Source organism: Myiozetetes cayanensis, unplaced genomic scaffold, assembly GCF_022539395.1.
Source record: "Myiozetetes cayanensis isolate MyiCay16 unplaced genomic scaffold, myiCay2020 scf23, whole genome shotgun sequence".
In the NCBI taxonomy this organism is placed as follows: domain Eukaryota; kingdom Metazoa; phylum Chordata; class Aves; order Passeriformes; family Tyrannidae; genus Myiozetetes; species Myiozetetes cayanensis.
The window spans coordinates 7991399-8007284 of record NW_026087445.1 but is presented as its reverse complement, the minus strand read 5'-3'; the positions used below and the strand labels follow the sequence as shown (position 1 = coordinate 8007284).

At 55.5% G+C, this 15886-nt stretch overlaps 2 protein-coding genes, 1 long non-coding RNA gene and 2 other non-coding genes across 7 annotated transcripts; 1 reads left to right on the top strand and 4 right to left on the bottom strand.

Annotated features, from left to right (window-relative positions):
- Nucleotides 1-266: 266 nt before the first annotated feature.
- DIPK1B (divergent protein kinase domain 1B) lies at nt 267-6939 on the top strand. Its single transcript, XM_050319718.1, has 5 exons — nt 267-516; nt 2943-3077; nt 4658-4765; nt 4942-5118; nt 5706-6939. Exons 1-5 carry the CDS (start codon nt 454-456, stop codon nt 6516-6518), a joined length of 1296 nt encoding a protein of 431 aa, XP_050175675.1. The 5' UTR covers nt 267-453; the 3' UTR covers nt 6519-6939.
- Nucleotides 6940-8994: 2055 nt separating this feature from the next.
- On the bottom strand, nt 8995-13521 carry LOC126642287 (uncharacterized). The gene is made up of 5 exons (XR_007629416.1): nt 13275-13521; nt 12706-12820; nt 12112-12156; nt 10861-10911; nt 8995-9145 (listed from the first exon to the last, which is right to left on the bottom strand). It is a non-coding gene; the product is annotated as an uncharacterized LOC126642287 (long non-coding RNA).
- Nucleotides 11945-12078, bottom strand: LOC126642576 (small nucleolar RNA SNORA17). Its single transcript, XR_007629474.1, has one exon. It is a non-coding gene; the product is annotated as a small nucleolar RNA SNORA17 (small nucleolar RNA).
- Nucleotides 12357-12488, bottom strand: LOC126642575 (small nucleolar RNA SNORA17). The gene has a single exon (XR_007629473.1). It is a non-coding gene; the product is annotated as a small nucleolar RNA SNORA17 (small nucleolar RNA).
- A 556-nt stretch (nt 13522-14077) lies between the features above and the next one.
- Nucleotides 14078-15834, bottom strand: MRPS2 (mitochondrial ribosomal protein S2). Of its 3 annotated transcripts, none has more exons than XM_050319725.1 (5): nt 15743-15834; nt 15592-15663; nt 15300-15429; nt 14755-14961; nt 14078-14667 (listed from the first exon to the last, which is right to left on the bottom strand). In XM_050319725.1, exons 1-5 carry the CDS (start codon nt 15768-15770, stop codon nt 14418-14420), a joined length of 687 nt encoding a protein of 228 aa, XP_050175682.1. In that variant the 5' UTR covers nt 15771-15834; the 3' UTR covers nt 14078-14417. The 3 variants fall into 3 exon arrangements, with proteins under 3 accessions (XP_050175682.1, XP_050175683.1, XP_050175681.1); XM_050319726.1 differs by having other exon boundaries at nt 14770-14961; XM_050319724.1 differs by having other exon boundaries at nt 14078-14961; nt 15743-15833.
- Nucleotides 15835-15886: the final 52 nt, after the last annotated feature.

Genomic DNA, 15886 nt, shown 5'->3' with positions numbered 1-15886 from the left:
TCAGGTGGGACCCCCGAGGTGTGGAGTGAGCCTGGGCATGGGATCCCCAGGTGAGCGGGACCCCTGGGCTGTGGGATGGCACCCCCGGGTGGGATGCCCGGGCGGGGTCCCCAGATGCGAGGTTGGTTTGACCCGGCGTGGGTGCGAGCCCCGTGGAGCCCGTGGCTGATGCTGCGGTGCCGAGCCGGGCAGGAGCCCCCCGCCTCCCCGAGCTGCGGGAGCTGCGTGCACCGCCCCCCCCATCCCGCACCGCCCCGCGCCGGGCGGAGCCGCCGAGCCCCGCGGGCCGGGCCGGGCGCTGCGGCGGAGCGAGCGGGCGGCGCGGCTGGGTCCCCCATCCCCGGCCCCCTCCCGGCTCCCCCGGCCCCCGGCCCCGGCGGCGAGGCGGGGGCCGCGGCCGCCCCGGCCATGCCCCCCGGAGCCTGAGGCCCGCGGCCGCGGGGCGCCCGCAGCATGCGGAGGATCCGGCGGCTGGTGCATCTGGTGCTGTTCTGCCCCTTCTCCAAGGGCCTGCAGGTACTCGGGAAAGGGGGGGATGCGCCGGGATGGAGGATGCGGGCCGGGGGGATGCGCCGGGCCGGGGGGATGCGCTGGGATGGGGGTGATGCGGGCTCGGCGATGCCCGGCTCCGCGTCCTGGCACCGGCCGTGCACAAAGGGACGCTCCTCCGCGGTCCCACCGCGGCCGGTGCGGGGAGATGGGGAGCCTGGAGCCGACACCGGGAGGGCTTGGACCGGCACCGGGGGAACCTGGAATCGGCACCGGGAGGGTCGCGACCGGCACCGGCGGCCGCAGCCCGTTGCATAACCCGCGCCGCGCTCCGCCGTGCCGGAGCCTGGGAGCATCAGGGCAGCCCATCCGGCAGCCCGCTGCGGTGGGTGAAGCCGCCGATGCAGCACGGCAGGGGTGGCTCCTTCCTTCTCTTCCTTTCTTCCTTTCTGCCCCTCTTCCCATCCCCGAGCTGCCGGCGGCGCTGGGGACCCGCCTCAGAGCTCCAGGGGCTGGAGATGCTGAGGACCAGGGATGTCAGGGATGCTGCTGGCCTGGGTGTTTTCTCTGCAGCTGTGGGATGAGAAACCTTGACTCTGGCAAAGGTCCTGGACCAGAGAGGTTATCCCTGTGGGCAGGTGGGGGACACAGGAGGGGGTTCCCAGTGGGCAGAGGGTGCTGGCAGAGCTGGGACTGCCGTGAAACAACCCCTGTGTTCCCAGGGTGCTGCAGGGGAGACACAGGGATGGAGCAGGATTTGTGATGCTGCATCCATTTTGCCTTTGAAGTCAGCTCCTGCCCAAAGTCACTTCCAGGTTGCTCCAGAGTCACCCTAAAACTAAACACAGCAACTCGCACAAACAAAAGGTAACACCCCTTGGTGCAGGGAAGGCAGTGGGCAGGGAAGCTCCTGTGCCTTGAGACTGAGGCCCTGGAGGAGCACTTGGCACCAGCTCTGAATCCGAAATCCACCCAAAGCCCAGTGGAATCTCTTGTTGAAATGCATCCCCCACCCCCACCTATTTTCCCACCATTTAGAGGATGATGAAGCGAGTGCTGCCCATGCCAAGCTCAGGCCGGAGTCCTGATCCCCCTCCTGCTCCAGGAACATCATGAATTCCAAATCTGAAATAAGCAAAAAGGGACATTCTGGCCTTTGCAGGGTTTTTGCTGTTCCAAGGCAGGAGGTCCATGGGAAGAACCCCTTTTCTGAGGGCAGGAGCCCTGATGGGTCATGTACCCACCCTTGGGCAGTTTTTGGGGGGCTGCTGTGCTGGGGAGGATCCCGAGGATCCCAGAGCTGTGTGTCTGACTTCAGGGCTGTGAGCTGGTTCTCAGCTGACAGGAGCAGCCACCCATCCTTTGTCTTTGCCAAGTCCTGGCCGTGGTTGGGTTCTCTTTAATTTAATTTCACATCAATTAGCGGTGACATTGCTCGACAGGCAAACCAGGCACCCCTGCCCACTTCACACTCCGGGGTTTCCAATCAACATGAGAAATGCCTGTGACCTCAAGGCAGACCTGCCTGCTCATTCCTGTGACTGCCAGGGCTGGGGTGAGCCAGTGGCTGCAGCCAGGAAGGCAGGAGGTCCCATCACCCCAGGACTGCCCTGACAGAGCCCCTGCAGCACCTGGAGAGGGGTGGGGAGGAGGTGTTTTGGAGGTGGGAGTGGGTTTGCCAGGATCCCTGTCAGCGCTGTACCCGCCCAGATCCAGATCCAGCCCCATCCCAGCAGCAGGTTGTGCTCTCACCAGTGCACAGAGGGAGGAGGCTTTGGAGGTGGCCACTGGCCAATGGCTCTCTGTAGAATCACCTGTAGCAACTGGAGGGAAAGAGGTGTTTGATGCAAGGATTCTTTCCCTGCCCCTCAGAACTGCCAGGGATCTGCACCATGTGACACGAGGCAGGTGAGCAGCCTCTGTTGTGGGAGGCCAGATGGCAGCAGAGCTGCTGGTGCAGGGTCAGGGGGAAGAAACAAAGCCAAGGAAACAAAATCCCGTTGTGAGCCTCGAGCTGTTTGCACGGAGCATCACCCATGTGCTGCCAGGTCCCTCGCTTACCTGTTTCCGTGCAGGAGCTGCTGGTGACAGCCACCTGTGCCTGTGGGGCTTTGCAAGAGGGGTTCTGCTGAGAAGGGTCTCCCCAAAGAGGAGCAGAGCCTCTCACAGCCCTGCAGGGGGAAGGGCAGGAGAGCGGGTGCTCATGGCTGCAGCTCCTGGGGATGCACAGCATCCAGCTCTTGCAGCCCAGTGCTGTAATCTCCCTGCTTTTAGGGAATTTTAAGTGACCTACTTGCAGCAGGAGTTGCATAATAGACTGATGAATATATATAAAAAAGGCTGAAGGTTTCAGCAGCGCTCAGGTCAGCTTGTACAGCAGAAGTTGTCCTTGTGCGGCTGCCGCTGCCCTGGGCAGAGCCCTGCCCTTCACCGGCCTTTCCTTTCCCTTCCAGGGCCGCCTCCCGGGCATCAAGGTGAAGTACCTGCTGGTGGTGTGGCTGGGCATCTTCGTGGGCAGCTGGGTGGCCTACATGCACTACTCGTCCTACTCCGAGCTCTGCCGCGGCCACGTCTGCCGGATGATAATCGTGAGTGGGCCAGTGTGGGGTGCTGGGGTGAGCAGGGCCGTGGGAACCCCCTTCCCAGCCTCCCAAGCCCCAAAGCTGGGCCATGGAGCCCTCGTGGCAGCTGCTTCCCTGGAGCCATCCCCAGGGGTGGGAGAGGTGACCTTCCCCTGCCAGTGAGAGGGAGGAACGAGGTAATGAGATGTCAGAGGGAAGCAGCCAGGGCAGGCCAGGCCAGGCAGACGTGGGCAGATTAATGTGTGTGGAGATGAAGCTGGAACATCAGGGCAGTGAGCAGGATCTGTGGGCAGGGACAGCATCATGCCACCCACCCTGGGCTCCACGGAGCTGGAGAAAATGGGCAGCAGCCAGTCCATGGGTACCTCTCTGTAGCTGCTGATGTGCCCTAAGGAAAGCACCAGAGCACCAGCTTGGCTTGGTGTGTTTTTCCCCCGCCTGGGGTTTGCAGTGGGGTGCTGCCTGTCCCCCACAGATCCCAGCAGGATCCCCCCAGGATCAGGGTGTGTGGCCCATGGCAGGGGAGCAGGTCACCTGCCCAGCCCGGGGGAGGAGGGGACGCCGGGCTCTGTCAGAACATGCCTCGTTGGTCAATCCCCCAGCAGAGGAGGGAGGCAGGAATTGCCATAACAACAGCGATGAGATCGTTGGATTTGATTTTCTGCCTGACTCCGACCACGGGGTCTTGGGCGCTAATTCCTGCCCTGAGCTCGGGCTTCCAGGCGCCGTGTCTGGCCGTGTCCCCTGTGAGCAGGTCCGAGGGTTAAATCCCATCCACATCAGGAAAAGAAAAAAAAAAAAAAAAAAAAAAAAAGAAGGAAAAGATGCAGTGAATGTCTGCAGCTCCTGCTTCCAGCCCCGAGGCTGCTGTGCCCTCGCTGAGGAGCTGCAGCCTCTCCTGCCCAGGGATGTCTCCTGCTCCCAGCCCAGCCGTGGATCAGAGCCACCCTCTGTCCCTGTCCCTGCCACCCCCTGGACCAGGGCCAGCCCATCTCACAGCAGAGGCTGCTGCTCTGCTGAGCAGCCTCAGGCTCTGCATCCTCACTCTCCTCAAATCCACGCTGTCCTCTCCTCCAGCCCTGGGAGCTCTCCCAAACTCCTGGATTTGCATCCAGGAGCAAATCCCCTGAGGGTCCCTCCAGCAGCACAGGGGGTCCCTGCCAGACCAGCCCCACTGTGCCCAAGGCACTGAGCCACCCCCAAGGGCCAGTGGAAATCTTTGGGTCTAAGAGTAGAGGAGATTTTGGGCTGGGATTTCTTTGGAAAACAGAATAGGAAGTTTGGGGGTCCTGGAAGAGGCTGGACTTGGAGCAACTGGCATTACATCTCCCTGGTCAAGGTCTGAGCACAAGGTGCTCCCCTTCCTCCCAGCCCCCTGAACTGGCTGAAATGGCCACCAAGGTGCAGACATCACCCCAAACCACCTGCACACTGTGCTGGCACGGCATGGGAGTCTGAGAGGGTCACACATGCCCAGCTTGTGTGCTTGGGGTGCTCCATGAGCTGTGGGAATAAGCTTGGATCTATCAGGCTTCTTTGGGTGAATGTGAAGCTGCCCCTGCTGAGCTCCTCTCTCTCCTCCCCAGTGTGACCAGTACAAGAAAGGGATCATTTCTGGCTCCACGTGCAAGGACCTGTGTGAGGAGCGTGGCCTCCTCTTCCAGCACTGCCTCTCCTCCTCTCCCACCCAGCAGGTAGGTCTGTGCCTCCTCCACCACACGGCATGGGATGGGCACAGGCATAAAACCCAGGAGATCTCCTCACCCCAACCCTGTTCCCATCCTCAACCGAACCAGAACCCATCTCTGGGATTTTTTTGGCACTTGCTGTTCTCCTCCCACCTCGCCCTGTCCCCTCCCCTGTGCTGCAGGTTTACAGCGGGCTCTGGAGGGACAGGGAGGTGATCATCAAATGTGGCATTGGAGAAGCCCTGAGGGCAGACAGCCGCCCCGACTCTGTGCCCAGGAGGGACGTGGTGCTCTTCGACAAACCCACACGGGGGACGTCCATGGATGAGTTCAAAGAAATGCTCCTCAACTTCCTCAAGGTCAGTGCAGGGGTCCTGTGGGATCCCACAGGCCCAGAATGCCACCTACGAGTTGGGAAGGCTAATTGTGTCTTTCCTTCCCCTTGAACGAGATCTCCTCTGGCTCACACTCCCCCACCCACTGCTGGGTGCTGGGCTGGGTGCTCCCTGCCATATCCTCGATTAGTGGAGAAAAACCTTCATTTTCTCCCAGGAACTCTTATTTGTGATATTTGAGTAGCAGCAGCCCTGGAGGCCTCTGTGCCAAGGCTCTGGGTGGGACCAGTGCTGGGCAGAGCTGATTCACGAGCCCGTGGTGGCCCTGGTAGTTACCCCTGTGAGGGGCTTCTGTGGCAGCAGTGGGGCAACCGTGATGCCTGGCCTTTGCTCCCAAAACCGTGCTCCTGTCTGGAGCCCTGAGGCTGGTAACGTTCTGCTGGAGCTGTGTCTGTCCACACAGTGCCATGGCATCAGATTTTCTGGAGCGTGGTGGCTGTTTCCTCCCCTCCCCAGCTCAGCTCTTTGCACTCCCAGTTTGGTTTTTGTGATATGACGCCCAAACACAGAGAGCTCTGAGGGTCTGATGCCGCCTCTTGTCCCGTTTGCAGTCCAAGCTGGGAGATCAGCCATCCCTCCCAGCCCTGGTGAGCCGGATCATCGCCATGGCCGATGTGAACCGTGACGGGAAAGTGTCCCTGGCCGAGGCCAAATCCATCTGGGCGCTGCTGCAGCTCAATGAGTTTCTCCTCATGTTCTCCCTGCACGAGAAGGAGCACACTGCCAAGCTGCTGGGGCACTGTGGGGACCTGTATGTCACCGAGAAGATCCCCCACACCTCCCTCTACGGGCTGGACGTCCCCCCCTTCCTCCAGTCGCTGCTGCCTTCCGTTGCCCACCAGCTCCTCCACCAGTGGTTCGCGCCGGCGTGGCCCCGGCGCGCCAAGATCGCCATCGGCCTCCTGGAGTTCGTGGAGGAGATTTTCCACGGCACCTACGGCAGCTTCCACATCTGCGAGACGGGCTTCAGGAACGTGGGCTACAACGACAAGTTCGACTTCAAGATGGTCGACCTGGGGAAGGTGGCGACGGAGGCGACGATCAGGGCGTTCCTCAAGGGGCGTCACTGCGAGCAGAACGTGGACTGCACCTACGGGCGGGACTGCACGGCGGCCTGCGACAAGCTGATGAAGCAGTGCAAGGGCGACATGGTGCAGCCCAACCTGGCCAAGGTGTGCGGGTTGCTGCAGGACTACTTGCTGTACGGGGCGCCGCTGGAGCTGAAGGACGAGCTGCAGAAGCAGCTCCGAACTTGCACGACCCTCAGCGGCCTGGCCAGCCAGATGGAGGTGCACCACTCCCTCGTGCTCAACAACCTCAAGACCTTGCTCTGGAAGAAGATTTCCAACACCAAATATTCCTAACGGGGAGGCAGGGGAAGCACGGCACCTGGAGTTTAGGATCTGCCATCTCAGAGTCAAGTCCAAGGGCTGAAGGCCTGTTTCTGCATCTTCCCCACAGGAAAAACACGCCCTGCACAGGGAGTTCAGCAGAGCTGCAGCCCCTTCTCCATGGAAAACCAAGCTTCATGACTTCCACCGCCCAGCAGGATCATGGATCAGTCAGCAGGAGTGTCTGCAGAGCTGGGACACCGGGCTGGACAGGCTCGGGGGAGGAAGATGATGCGGAAAGGGATAAGGAAGTGGAGCCCAGCTGGATGCATCTAAGTGTTTCTTGATTAACAGGAAAGCAGAGCAGAGCGATGGGAATGAATCATTCATGCTGTACTTGTCACATCTTCTTTTGATGAACGTCTCTGATGTAAATAAACAGCTTTTACGTGAATCACACCAGTACATCAATAGCGAAACAGCAGCCTGTTAAGTACCAGCTTGTTTGTGATCTAAAAAGGAGGAAAAGGTAGATTTCCTGATTCAAAAGTCTCTCCTTAAGTGTCTGAGTCATCTGCCATCAGATCCAGCTGTAACATAGGAAGCAGATAAGCAGTCTGTTCCACAGTGGAGAATCCTGGCAATTCTTTGGTTCCATTTTTAAGTGCCTGACCCTGACAGTGATGCCATGGCTTGTGTGAGGCTCCCACCCGGCTGCTCCCGCCCCAAGTCCAAAATTGGCAGCGCAGGCCATTCCCTCACGAGTCGGCTTTGGAAGCTCTAAGGCCAAGGAGGGCTTAAAGGCAAAGGGCTAAACATGAACAGTTCTGACCCGTTAATGTGCTCCGTGTGTCCCTTCCCACCACACTCAGAGCAGGGATAAACCAACCCCTCGGTTTAATTCTCCTAAAACTAAGCTGGGCTTGCCCTGCAGGGGTTGAAGGTTAATACCAGAATAATCCAGTGCTTCTCTTGTTATTGAAGTGAATTTCCAGGCAGGCTTTCAGCAGGTCTCAAGACATTTGTTTGGCTGTGTATGTACTACCAGGGCTCTAACTAGAGTTGTTTCCTTTAAATGCCCAATTATAGCAATCTTAAAACTGTGGGTAGGGAGGAAGAGCTCCTGTGAACTCCCCCAAGGCTGCTCTGTTCCCAGCACAGCCGTATTCCTGCTGCTGGGCCGCGTGCTGGTTCTCCTGCCAACAATTCCTGAGCGGGGTGTGCAGCTGATGCACAATCCCAATTAAAACCACACCTGACAGTCTGGATCACCTGGGAATGTGATCAGCTACACATTTAGGAGCCCTTTGAGGAGAGAGACCAGGATTTCCTCGTGTTAGTTCTTTAGGATCCTCATCACCTCGTGCTGGTGTTTATGGAGGTGTCCTGGGGTCAGCAGGGCCCTGTACCCAGCACAGAGCTCACTCCCTGCTGAGGAGCGGCCTCTGCGGTGCAATTTACCCATGGAAAGGCCGAGCACTCCTAAGGTTTCTGTGTTTGCAGGGGGAGAAGTTCCTCAGCCCCTCGAGTTGCCCTGGCTCAGGTACAGACACTGCCAAGGTGAGCAGGGCCCCGTGTGCAGGTGTGGGGTTCACCTGCACAGGAGGGAGCACGTGGGCAGGGCTGGAATTCACTGGAATTCAGTAACGAGCCTCCAAAGCAGCCACTGCAGCTCATCCATTGTCCTGCATCCCCATGGCAACCAGCTCCACTGGCACATTAATTTCCTTCTGCTATTAGCAAAGGAATCCAACACCCACCCGTGGCAAGTCCCCTCCTCAGGTCACCAGAGAAGCCATTTCTCACCTTCCCCTCTGTTATTTACTGGTAAATTTTGTCCTGATATTCCCACTAAATCCCTGCTGCTCCTTTACCCAAAAGCAGTGTTAAAGCAGCAGGTAAGCACCTGGAAAAGGAAAGGGGTTTTCCCCTCAAGATCACAATTTGTAAGTATTTATTTTAAGATCCAAGAGAGGCAGCCCCTGTAGCTGACAAGATTTATTGAAATAAACACTTCTGACAACAACTTGTTCCATCACCATCATTAATCCGCACATCCCACAGCACTGGACACTCCTAGGGATCACTGATGACTCACAAACCCCAAAAGGACAGCGTTTTTTGCTCATCCCTAATAAAAAGCACAAAGTCTGTGCAGTGCTCACGGTTTATAAGCTACACAGGAATACAGGAGAGAATGAGTAAAAGCAAAAGCTATTTCACACTCCAACCTCCTCCAGATTTCCCATAGAGGCTGGAAAAAAAGCCTGGACACAAAGACTGACAATCTGACCCCACTGGATGCTGCTGCTCCTGCAGCAGAAATTCGTGCCCAAGGGGATGGAGGTAAGAAATACCTTTAACTGCAGGAAGTACAAAACCACCCCAGTTCCAGACCCACCAACAGAAGTCTTAAATCCTAGAATGGTTAAAAAATAGTGTTGCTTGGGGTGCTACAACTACACAAGCACCATTCAGACTTATGGTAGGTGGCATCTTTATTTAGGTGTTTTGGTTTTTTTTAAATCCTTCTTAGCCATGTAGACAAAACACAGATGATCAGCTTTTGAGGAATCTGCAAATCTTCACATGCAGACACCGCCAATCGCTTCTTTTGCTACTTTTGTCTGAAAGTGGAATTCTGAAACTCAGGCCATGACCTGCAAATAAAGAAAAAGCACAGGATGTCAGACAAATTCTAATACAGACAGGAAAAGGAAGAAATAATGTCAATACTAAGTAGCTAATTAACTTGTCACTCAGACTCTGCTGCCCTTGTTTGTCTTGGAATTATCCAAAGATTTTTCACATCCCAGAAAAGCTTCATAAAATGAACCCAAATTTTAGGGCAGTCATTATCAGGGTTCAGAGGGGAACTTTTAGAAAAGGATTTCCTTGAGTCCAGAACCACAGGAACACCTCAAATCCCATTGCCTGCATTCCCTGCCTGGACATCTGTGTGGTTCAGGACCCACAGAAGTGACAGAAGCAGAAGCCATGAATTTAAGAGTTTAGGAAAGGGTTAACTTAAGAGCAGGATAGCTGGAGTCTGCTTTGGTTATTCCTTCACTCCCTAAAAATCCAAGTCAACCTCAGGGCAGAGCCAAGCTATTAATAGTGCAGGGAAGGAAAAGCTGGGCTTATTCCAGCACTCAAAGCCGTGACATAAACCAATCTTTGATGATGAAGGGCTAAGTTATGTGCTGAAACATTTTTAGTTGCTCTCAAAACCATTTTAATACAAAACACTTCTCTTTTCCACAGTGGAGAGCCAGGTGTTCTTTCAGTAAAGCCAAATTCTTGGCCCAGGAGCAGTGTTGAAGCTCAGGAAGGTGGTTCACAGCAAATGCTACCAGGAAAATGTTCATAGTTATCCTGTGCCTCACACTGGGAAGTTCTGGAAACACTCATTAGTACTCACTGCCCATCCAGGACCCCTGATGTGAGTAAAGCCTGATGAAAAACCCCACACATGTATTTTAGGGTTGAAAGAAGTCAGGACATTTAAATAGAAGAGGCACATCCCAAGGCATAACCACCTCCCTCCAACCTGATTAGCATTCTTCTCCAAAGCCACTGCTGGAGGCAGTGACTTTCCCCAATTAAAGGGCTCACTTTGCAGCCAGCACAACCTGCAGGCTCTGCAGCACCTCTGGCCCTGCTTAATGCCCATTTAATGAGGTTTCCCACCATTTAGCTCTGCCAGACCTGTCAGAGCTGCAAAGCCTCAGATCCACAATCTGTGTGTGGGCAGAACTTCTCTCCCTACTGGTTCTCACAACGGGTTCATGTGTCCCATGTCACCCAAGGGAGGACAGTGACACAGAACTATCTGCATACAGGGATACCAGTGCTCCCTCCTTGGAGGTTCCTTTGCCATCGTGCCAGCAAATAAACACAGCAAAAAGAAAACAAAACAACTAAAAACTCACACTGTGCTCAGCAAATTACATTTTTGCTTCTTGCCTGATGTTTTACCAGCCAGAACATGATGCACAGGCACATAAAAGTTTAAGCTCTTGAAGTGTCTTGTTCCTACAGAGCTGCCCCTGAAAGGAGGCACTTTGGGAGCTGAGAAAGGCAGTCTGAGGAACTGAAACAAGTGTTGATCAGAGGTGTTAAAGATTGCTTACAAAAATCCCTGCGCTAGTCAGAACAGTGAAACCTGAAAGTGCTTCACCTGTCAGCAAAAAAAGATGAAAAAATACTGAATTTTAAGTTTGTTTGTTTTTTTTCCCTGCAGGAATGCTTTAGTAGCATTTTAATTTTTTTTGCATCCATGTCCTGCATGAGGTTCAGCAGGACAAGATGTACCAACACAAGGGTTTCTTTCCACTCACTTTGGTAACACATTGAGAAATAACCCAATACCCACCTTCAACATTTGAAGATCATTCCAGAACTCAGCCTTGCTCTCAAAAGAAAACTGTGAGAAGGAAAAACATCCTCAGTTTGTTGTGGTTTTTTTTTGGTAAAGGATTGAGTTGATTTTTGTGTTTCTCCCCCCAAAAAGCAAGCATGATTACAAAGCTGCATTTCAGAAGATTCCTGATTGCATCTTCTGCATAAATTTACTCCAGGTGTAATTTCCTCCCTATGCTAAATTCACACCCAATTCCATCTAACCCTGCCTGTATTTTGGAAACAAAGCAAGTGCCTGTTTCCCTCCACTCCCAGGTTCAGTTCTTGATACCTACACAGTGCCAAACCCTGCACAGCTTGAGGTGCCCTTTCCCAGGCAGCAATCAAGGGTATCTCAAAGGCCAGGAAGGAGTAAAAATAGAATTCAGGAACAGAGCTGTCACTTCTACTTGTCCTTGTGAAAATAAGGAAGGACCTTCCCCCGATGCAGTTAAAACTGGCATCACTTTAACTGCTCTTCAAAGGAATTGTGCTCCACCTTCTGCTGATTCTTTGGAGGGAGAGTTAAAAGTGGAAACAACATCAAGCAACTCATCTCTGACCTCTAATGAGATCAACAGATCAAAGCTCCAAGGACTCAGGATTATTGGAATAGATAATACCACAATTTGCCATTCCTCACAAGAGCATCCAGTGACAGGACATGGGGAAATGGATTTCAACTGAAAGGGAGTCAGTTTAGATGAGATGTTGGGAAGAAATCCTTCCCTAGTGAGGGTGGGGAGGCCCTGGCACAGGCTGCCCAGAGAAGCTGTGGCTGCTCCATCCCTGGAAGTGTCCAAGGCCAGGATGGATGTGGCTTGGAGCAACCTGGGCTAGTGGAAGGTGTCCCTGCCCATTGGGGCTTGGAATGAGATGAGTTTTAAAGTCCCTTCAACCCAAACCATTCTGTGAATCTCTAAAGCAATAAAAGAAATCTGAATTAGCTTTTAACCCAGTGTGTTACTAAAACAGCTGCTGTGCCCCACCCACCCTTCACCATTTCAGATTTACATTAAAGGGAAAAAAAAAAAGCCAAACAGGAAAAGCAATAAATAAATGTCAGGTTGTTGAGCAATCCTGGGAGCTCACAGGGGTCAGAGCACCAGGGAAGGAGTCGCCTGTTCCTCTCTGCCACCGATTGACACAAACGTGGCACTGCAGCCACGTCTGCAACACGAGATGGGGCAGGGCTGTGTGGGGAACTCACACTGCTGGGGCTCACCTCGGGTCCAGGACACCTCCTGCTCTGCCAGTCACGTGGCTTTGTCTGGAAAACACGAGGAAAATTTATATATACAGGGTTTAGACACACTTTAAAGCCTGGTTATACAGGTACTGTTTCGCTGATGACAGAAACAAATGCATAGCACAGGAGTATTTCTGGATAGAAATAGGGCTGGTGACTCCCAGTGATGTCACCAACTCACCACATGGCTTCAGACTAACAATTTTGACTCTTTTATCGGTGATGTCAGGCTGTCAATCACTCTGAGTGCTCACGACCTGCAGAGCACACGAGCGTAGAACACAGCCTGTCTCTCTCGCCACGTCTTGACACAAAGATGCCACAGCAGCCATCTCTGCAACGCCAGTGGCAGTTTGGGAAATAAAAAAAATCTCAAAACCACGGGCATAAAATATGAGGAAAATGCAATTATGGGTGTATGTCCCACCCCTGGAAGCCCCTCCAGGCCAGGCTGGATGAGCAACCTGGTCTAGGGGAAGGCGTCCCTGCCCTGAGTGAGATGAGCTTCAAGTTCCCTTGCAATCCAAACTATTCCATGATTTTATGGTATTTATAAGAAGATTATATCACCTCTTGGAAAGCAGTGTTAACAAAGGCATCTGGTGGGCAGCCTTTGTGTGAAGCATCACCCTTCTTTTCTGAAGACACACAGTCTTGGCCCCTTCATTTTTTGCCTGCTGATGGGCTGAAATAAGACAGAGAATACAGTTAATACCACACAAGTGCAAAGCAAATTGCATAACCAACTTTATTTTTTGGGCGAAACGCACCGTTTAACTGAAAATCAGAGACTTAAAACACAATTTAAAAAACCACAGCATCTGCCCAAGATTAATCTTAGCTACTTGAAATCTCTGAAAACATATTTTTCTGAAAACCTGAATAGGCAGCAGCCTTAAATTTTCTATCCCTCTGAGGGGGAGTATATATTAAAATATATATTTAATGTATGTACTGGAATTTTTATTAGATCTACATATTATATATAGAGAGCTGTACTCAGATATGTATATATAGATAGATATACATATATATAATAACCCCAGCCCATTCCTATACACGAGTTGAAGATACACCGGATTTACAGCGCACGTGGCAGCCCCTGGAGCACCCGAAGGTGAGCAGGGGACCCTCCTTACCTTCACTGTGCCCCTCACATCGCCCTCCCGGGGCCGCTCAGCGCCGGGGCCGAGCGGGGCCGGCCCTCAGGGAGCTCCGCCACAACACGGCGCGGCAAGGGCAGCGCGGCCCGCCCGGGCGGGCGTTCCTCGGCCAGCATCGCCTTCCCGACACCGAGGGGCCTCTCAGCTTCGCCATGACCCGGCCGGGAGGGGCCGGTCCCGCTCCCATTCCCGGTCCCGCTGAGGCAGCTCCAGAGGTCCGCACTGCCCGCTGCCCGCCCGCCGAAAGGGCGATAGAAAGCCCGCCTTCCGCTTATATAGGCCGCGAAAGGAAGGGCCTGCGCGGTGCCTTCGCCTCCCCAGGCGCCCCCAGCTGGGACGGAGGACCCAGAGCAGGGACCAGGGACACAGGCGGGGACAAGGGACAGGGGGCCCTGCCCACAGCTCTTCCACACGGTGCGGGACCGCGCTAGGGCCTCCCATGGAGGCATGAGGCGTACTAGGGGATGGATATCCCTTTTCTCAGCCGCTTCGGGAGTCCCTGCTCCCCGTGGTTTCGCTGCCAGCATGTCCTGGGACAAAGCACGGACCCTCCAGCCCTGCGATGCACCAGCTGGTGGAGATCCTTCAATCCTGTGAAGCACCAGCCAGTGGGGACCCTCCAACCCCCATTGGGGGCCCCTCCAGCCCAGCAATGCACCAGCCACCCTGCACTGTCCCCAGCTTGGGGACATCCTTCATCCCTTTCGCTCCCATTGCCTTGCACTCCCCTGGCATTGCAGACTCCCCTTCCCATTTCACAATGGAAGAAACAAAAAGGATCACAGGGATAAACCCCTTTATTTGCTAAGAAGAGGCGCGAGATACAAGTGGTTTCAGGTGAGATCACGAGCTCAGGAACAGGAAGGCCACAGGACATGGGCACCTCCTCGTAACAGGGACAAACCCAGGAGTGGGGCAGGGCCTGGCCTGGCTCCATTTTCCCTGCGTGGCTCTGGAGGGAGCAATTTGAGCTGGGATCTCTGAGCACAGCAGAGCTGGGGAGTCCCTTCCACAGCCAGTCCAGCCCTGCCAGAAGCCGGTGCTGCAGGTGCAGAGCCAGTCTGGTGGAAGTGGAGCAGGAGGCCCATCCCCAGGGCACTGAGCCCATCCCGGGGGGCTCTAATTGCCCTCGGCTTTCCTCCGCAGCTCCTCGACGGCCTCGCTCTGCCGCCTCTTGTCCTTGGCGCGGATGATGGTCATCCTGAAGAGCTTGCAGTAGAGCTCCACGGCCGAGGGGCTGTCGTCGTTGCCGGGGATCGGGTAGGTGATCAGGGAGGGGTTGCAGTTCGTGTCCACCACGCCCACCGTGGGGATGTTCATCTTGGCAGCGTCCCGGATGGCCACGTGCGGCTGGAAGACGTTGTTGAGGCTGCTGAGGAAGACGATGAGGTCGGGCAGGCGGACGCCGGCGCCGAACTGGATGTGGGCGTTGGTGAGGAGCCCGCCCTGCCAGTACCGCGTGTGCGCGTACTCGCCGCAGGCCTGCGCCGTGCGCTCCACCAGGTGGCAGAACTGGCGCTTGCGGCTGATGAAGAGGATGATGCCCTTGCGGTAGGCGACGTGGGCCGTGAAGTTGAGGGCCAGCTGGAGGTGCTGCATGGTCTGCTCCAGGTCGATGATGTCCTGGTCCAGCCGGCAGCCGAAGATGTAGGGCTCCATGAACCTGCGGGGGGCAGAGGGAGGGCGGCACACGAGGCACGGGGATGAGGTGTGCAGGCACCGAGTGCTCCTGGATGTGGGGTGGCCCCACAGGAACATTCCTTTTGCCCGCTCCAGCTCCTGGCTGATACCAGAGGTGCTCTCTGCAGAGAACCTTCATGCCCAGTGTCTGTTCCAGCTTGGTCTCCCCCTTGGTGCCCACATTGAGGAGGTCTCTGTAATCTGCCCTGTGTGGGCAGTTCCAGGCTGACACCAATCTAGTGCAGCCCCCAAAGCAAAACATTGTTTATGGAAGCACTCCTGATGTCAACAAGTGCTGGATAATGAAGTAATTGCACTCACCTGTGCCGACAGCCCTTTTTGTGGCCCAGGTGCACCCGAGCATCGAAGAGATCTTTCAGGGTGAAGAGTTCCTTCACGTTGAAGAAGTCGGGGTGGAGGAGAGGCTCTGACAGCAGCTTGTCATCCGCAGCTGAGAGAGGGGAAACAATCCATCACTGCTCCCTCTGGTGTTTTGGGGGGCGAGCTGAGGCTGCAGAAAGGACCCCGATGCGCCCACCACCACCTGCTGCAAGGAGGCGATACCTGCACGGGCATCGCTGATGATCTGGACCCGGGGAGGGAGAACACTCACCGCTGGGCTGGGTCACCGCCGGGGCCGTGGCCGGGGCCGGTACCGGGACGGTGCTGTAGAGCCGCGGGGCCGCTGTGGGAGAGAAACACGGGGGTCACACGGGCGGGCCGGGGCGGACCGTGCCGGGCCGGGCTGGGCAGCGCCCGCTCACCTGCCCGCAGCAGCCGCGGCACCGCCATGCTCCGAGGGCACGGAGGGGTAGGAGCAGGGGCAGGAGCAGCAGCAGCAGCAGGAGGAGGATGAGGAAGGTCAGCGGCGCTTTCCGCTTCCTGCGAGGCGGGGCGGGCCCCGCGCC

Coding starts and splice junctions, on each gene's coding strand:
- DIPK1B (XM_050319718.1), top strand. CDS start 454: ATGCGGAGGATCCGGCGGCTGGTGCATCTGGTGCTGTTCTGCCCCTTC. Junction 4,766..4,941: donor CCTCCTCTCCCACCCAGCAG/GTAGGTCTGTGC, acceptor CCTGTGCTGCAG/GTTTACAGCGGGCTCTGGAG. Junction 5,119..5,705: donor TGCTCCTCAACTTCCTCAAG/GTCAGTGCAGGG, acceptor TCCCGTTTGCAG/TCCAAGCTGGGAGATCAGCC.
- MRPS2 (XM_050319724.1), bottom strand. CDS start 15,770: ATGGCGGTGCCGCGGCTGCTGCGGGCAG. Junction 15,664..15,742: donor GCCGCGGCTGCTGCGGGCAG/GTGAGCGGGCGC, acceptor TCTCTCCCACAG/CGGCCCCGCGGCTCTACAGC. Junction 15,430..15,591: donor GGCGGTGACCCAGCCCAGCG/GTGAGTGTTCTC, acceptor CCCCTCTCTCAG/CTGCGGATGACAAGCTGCTG.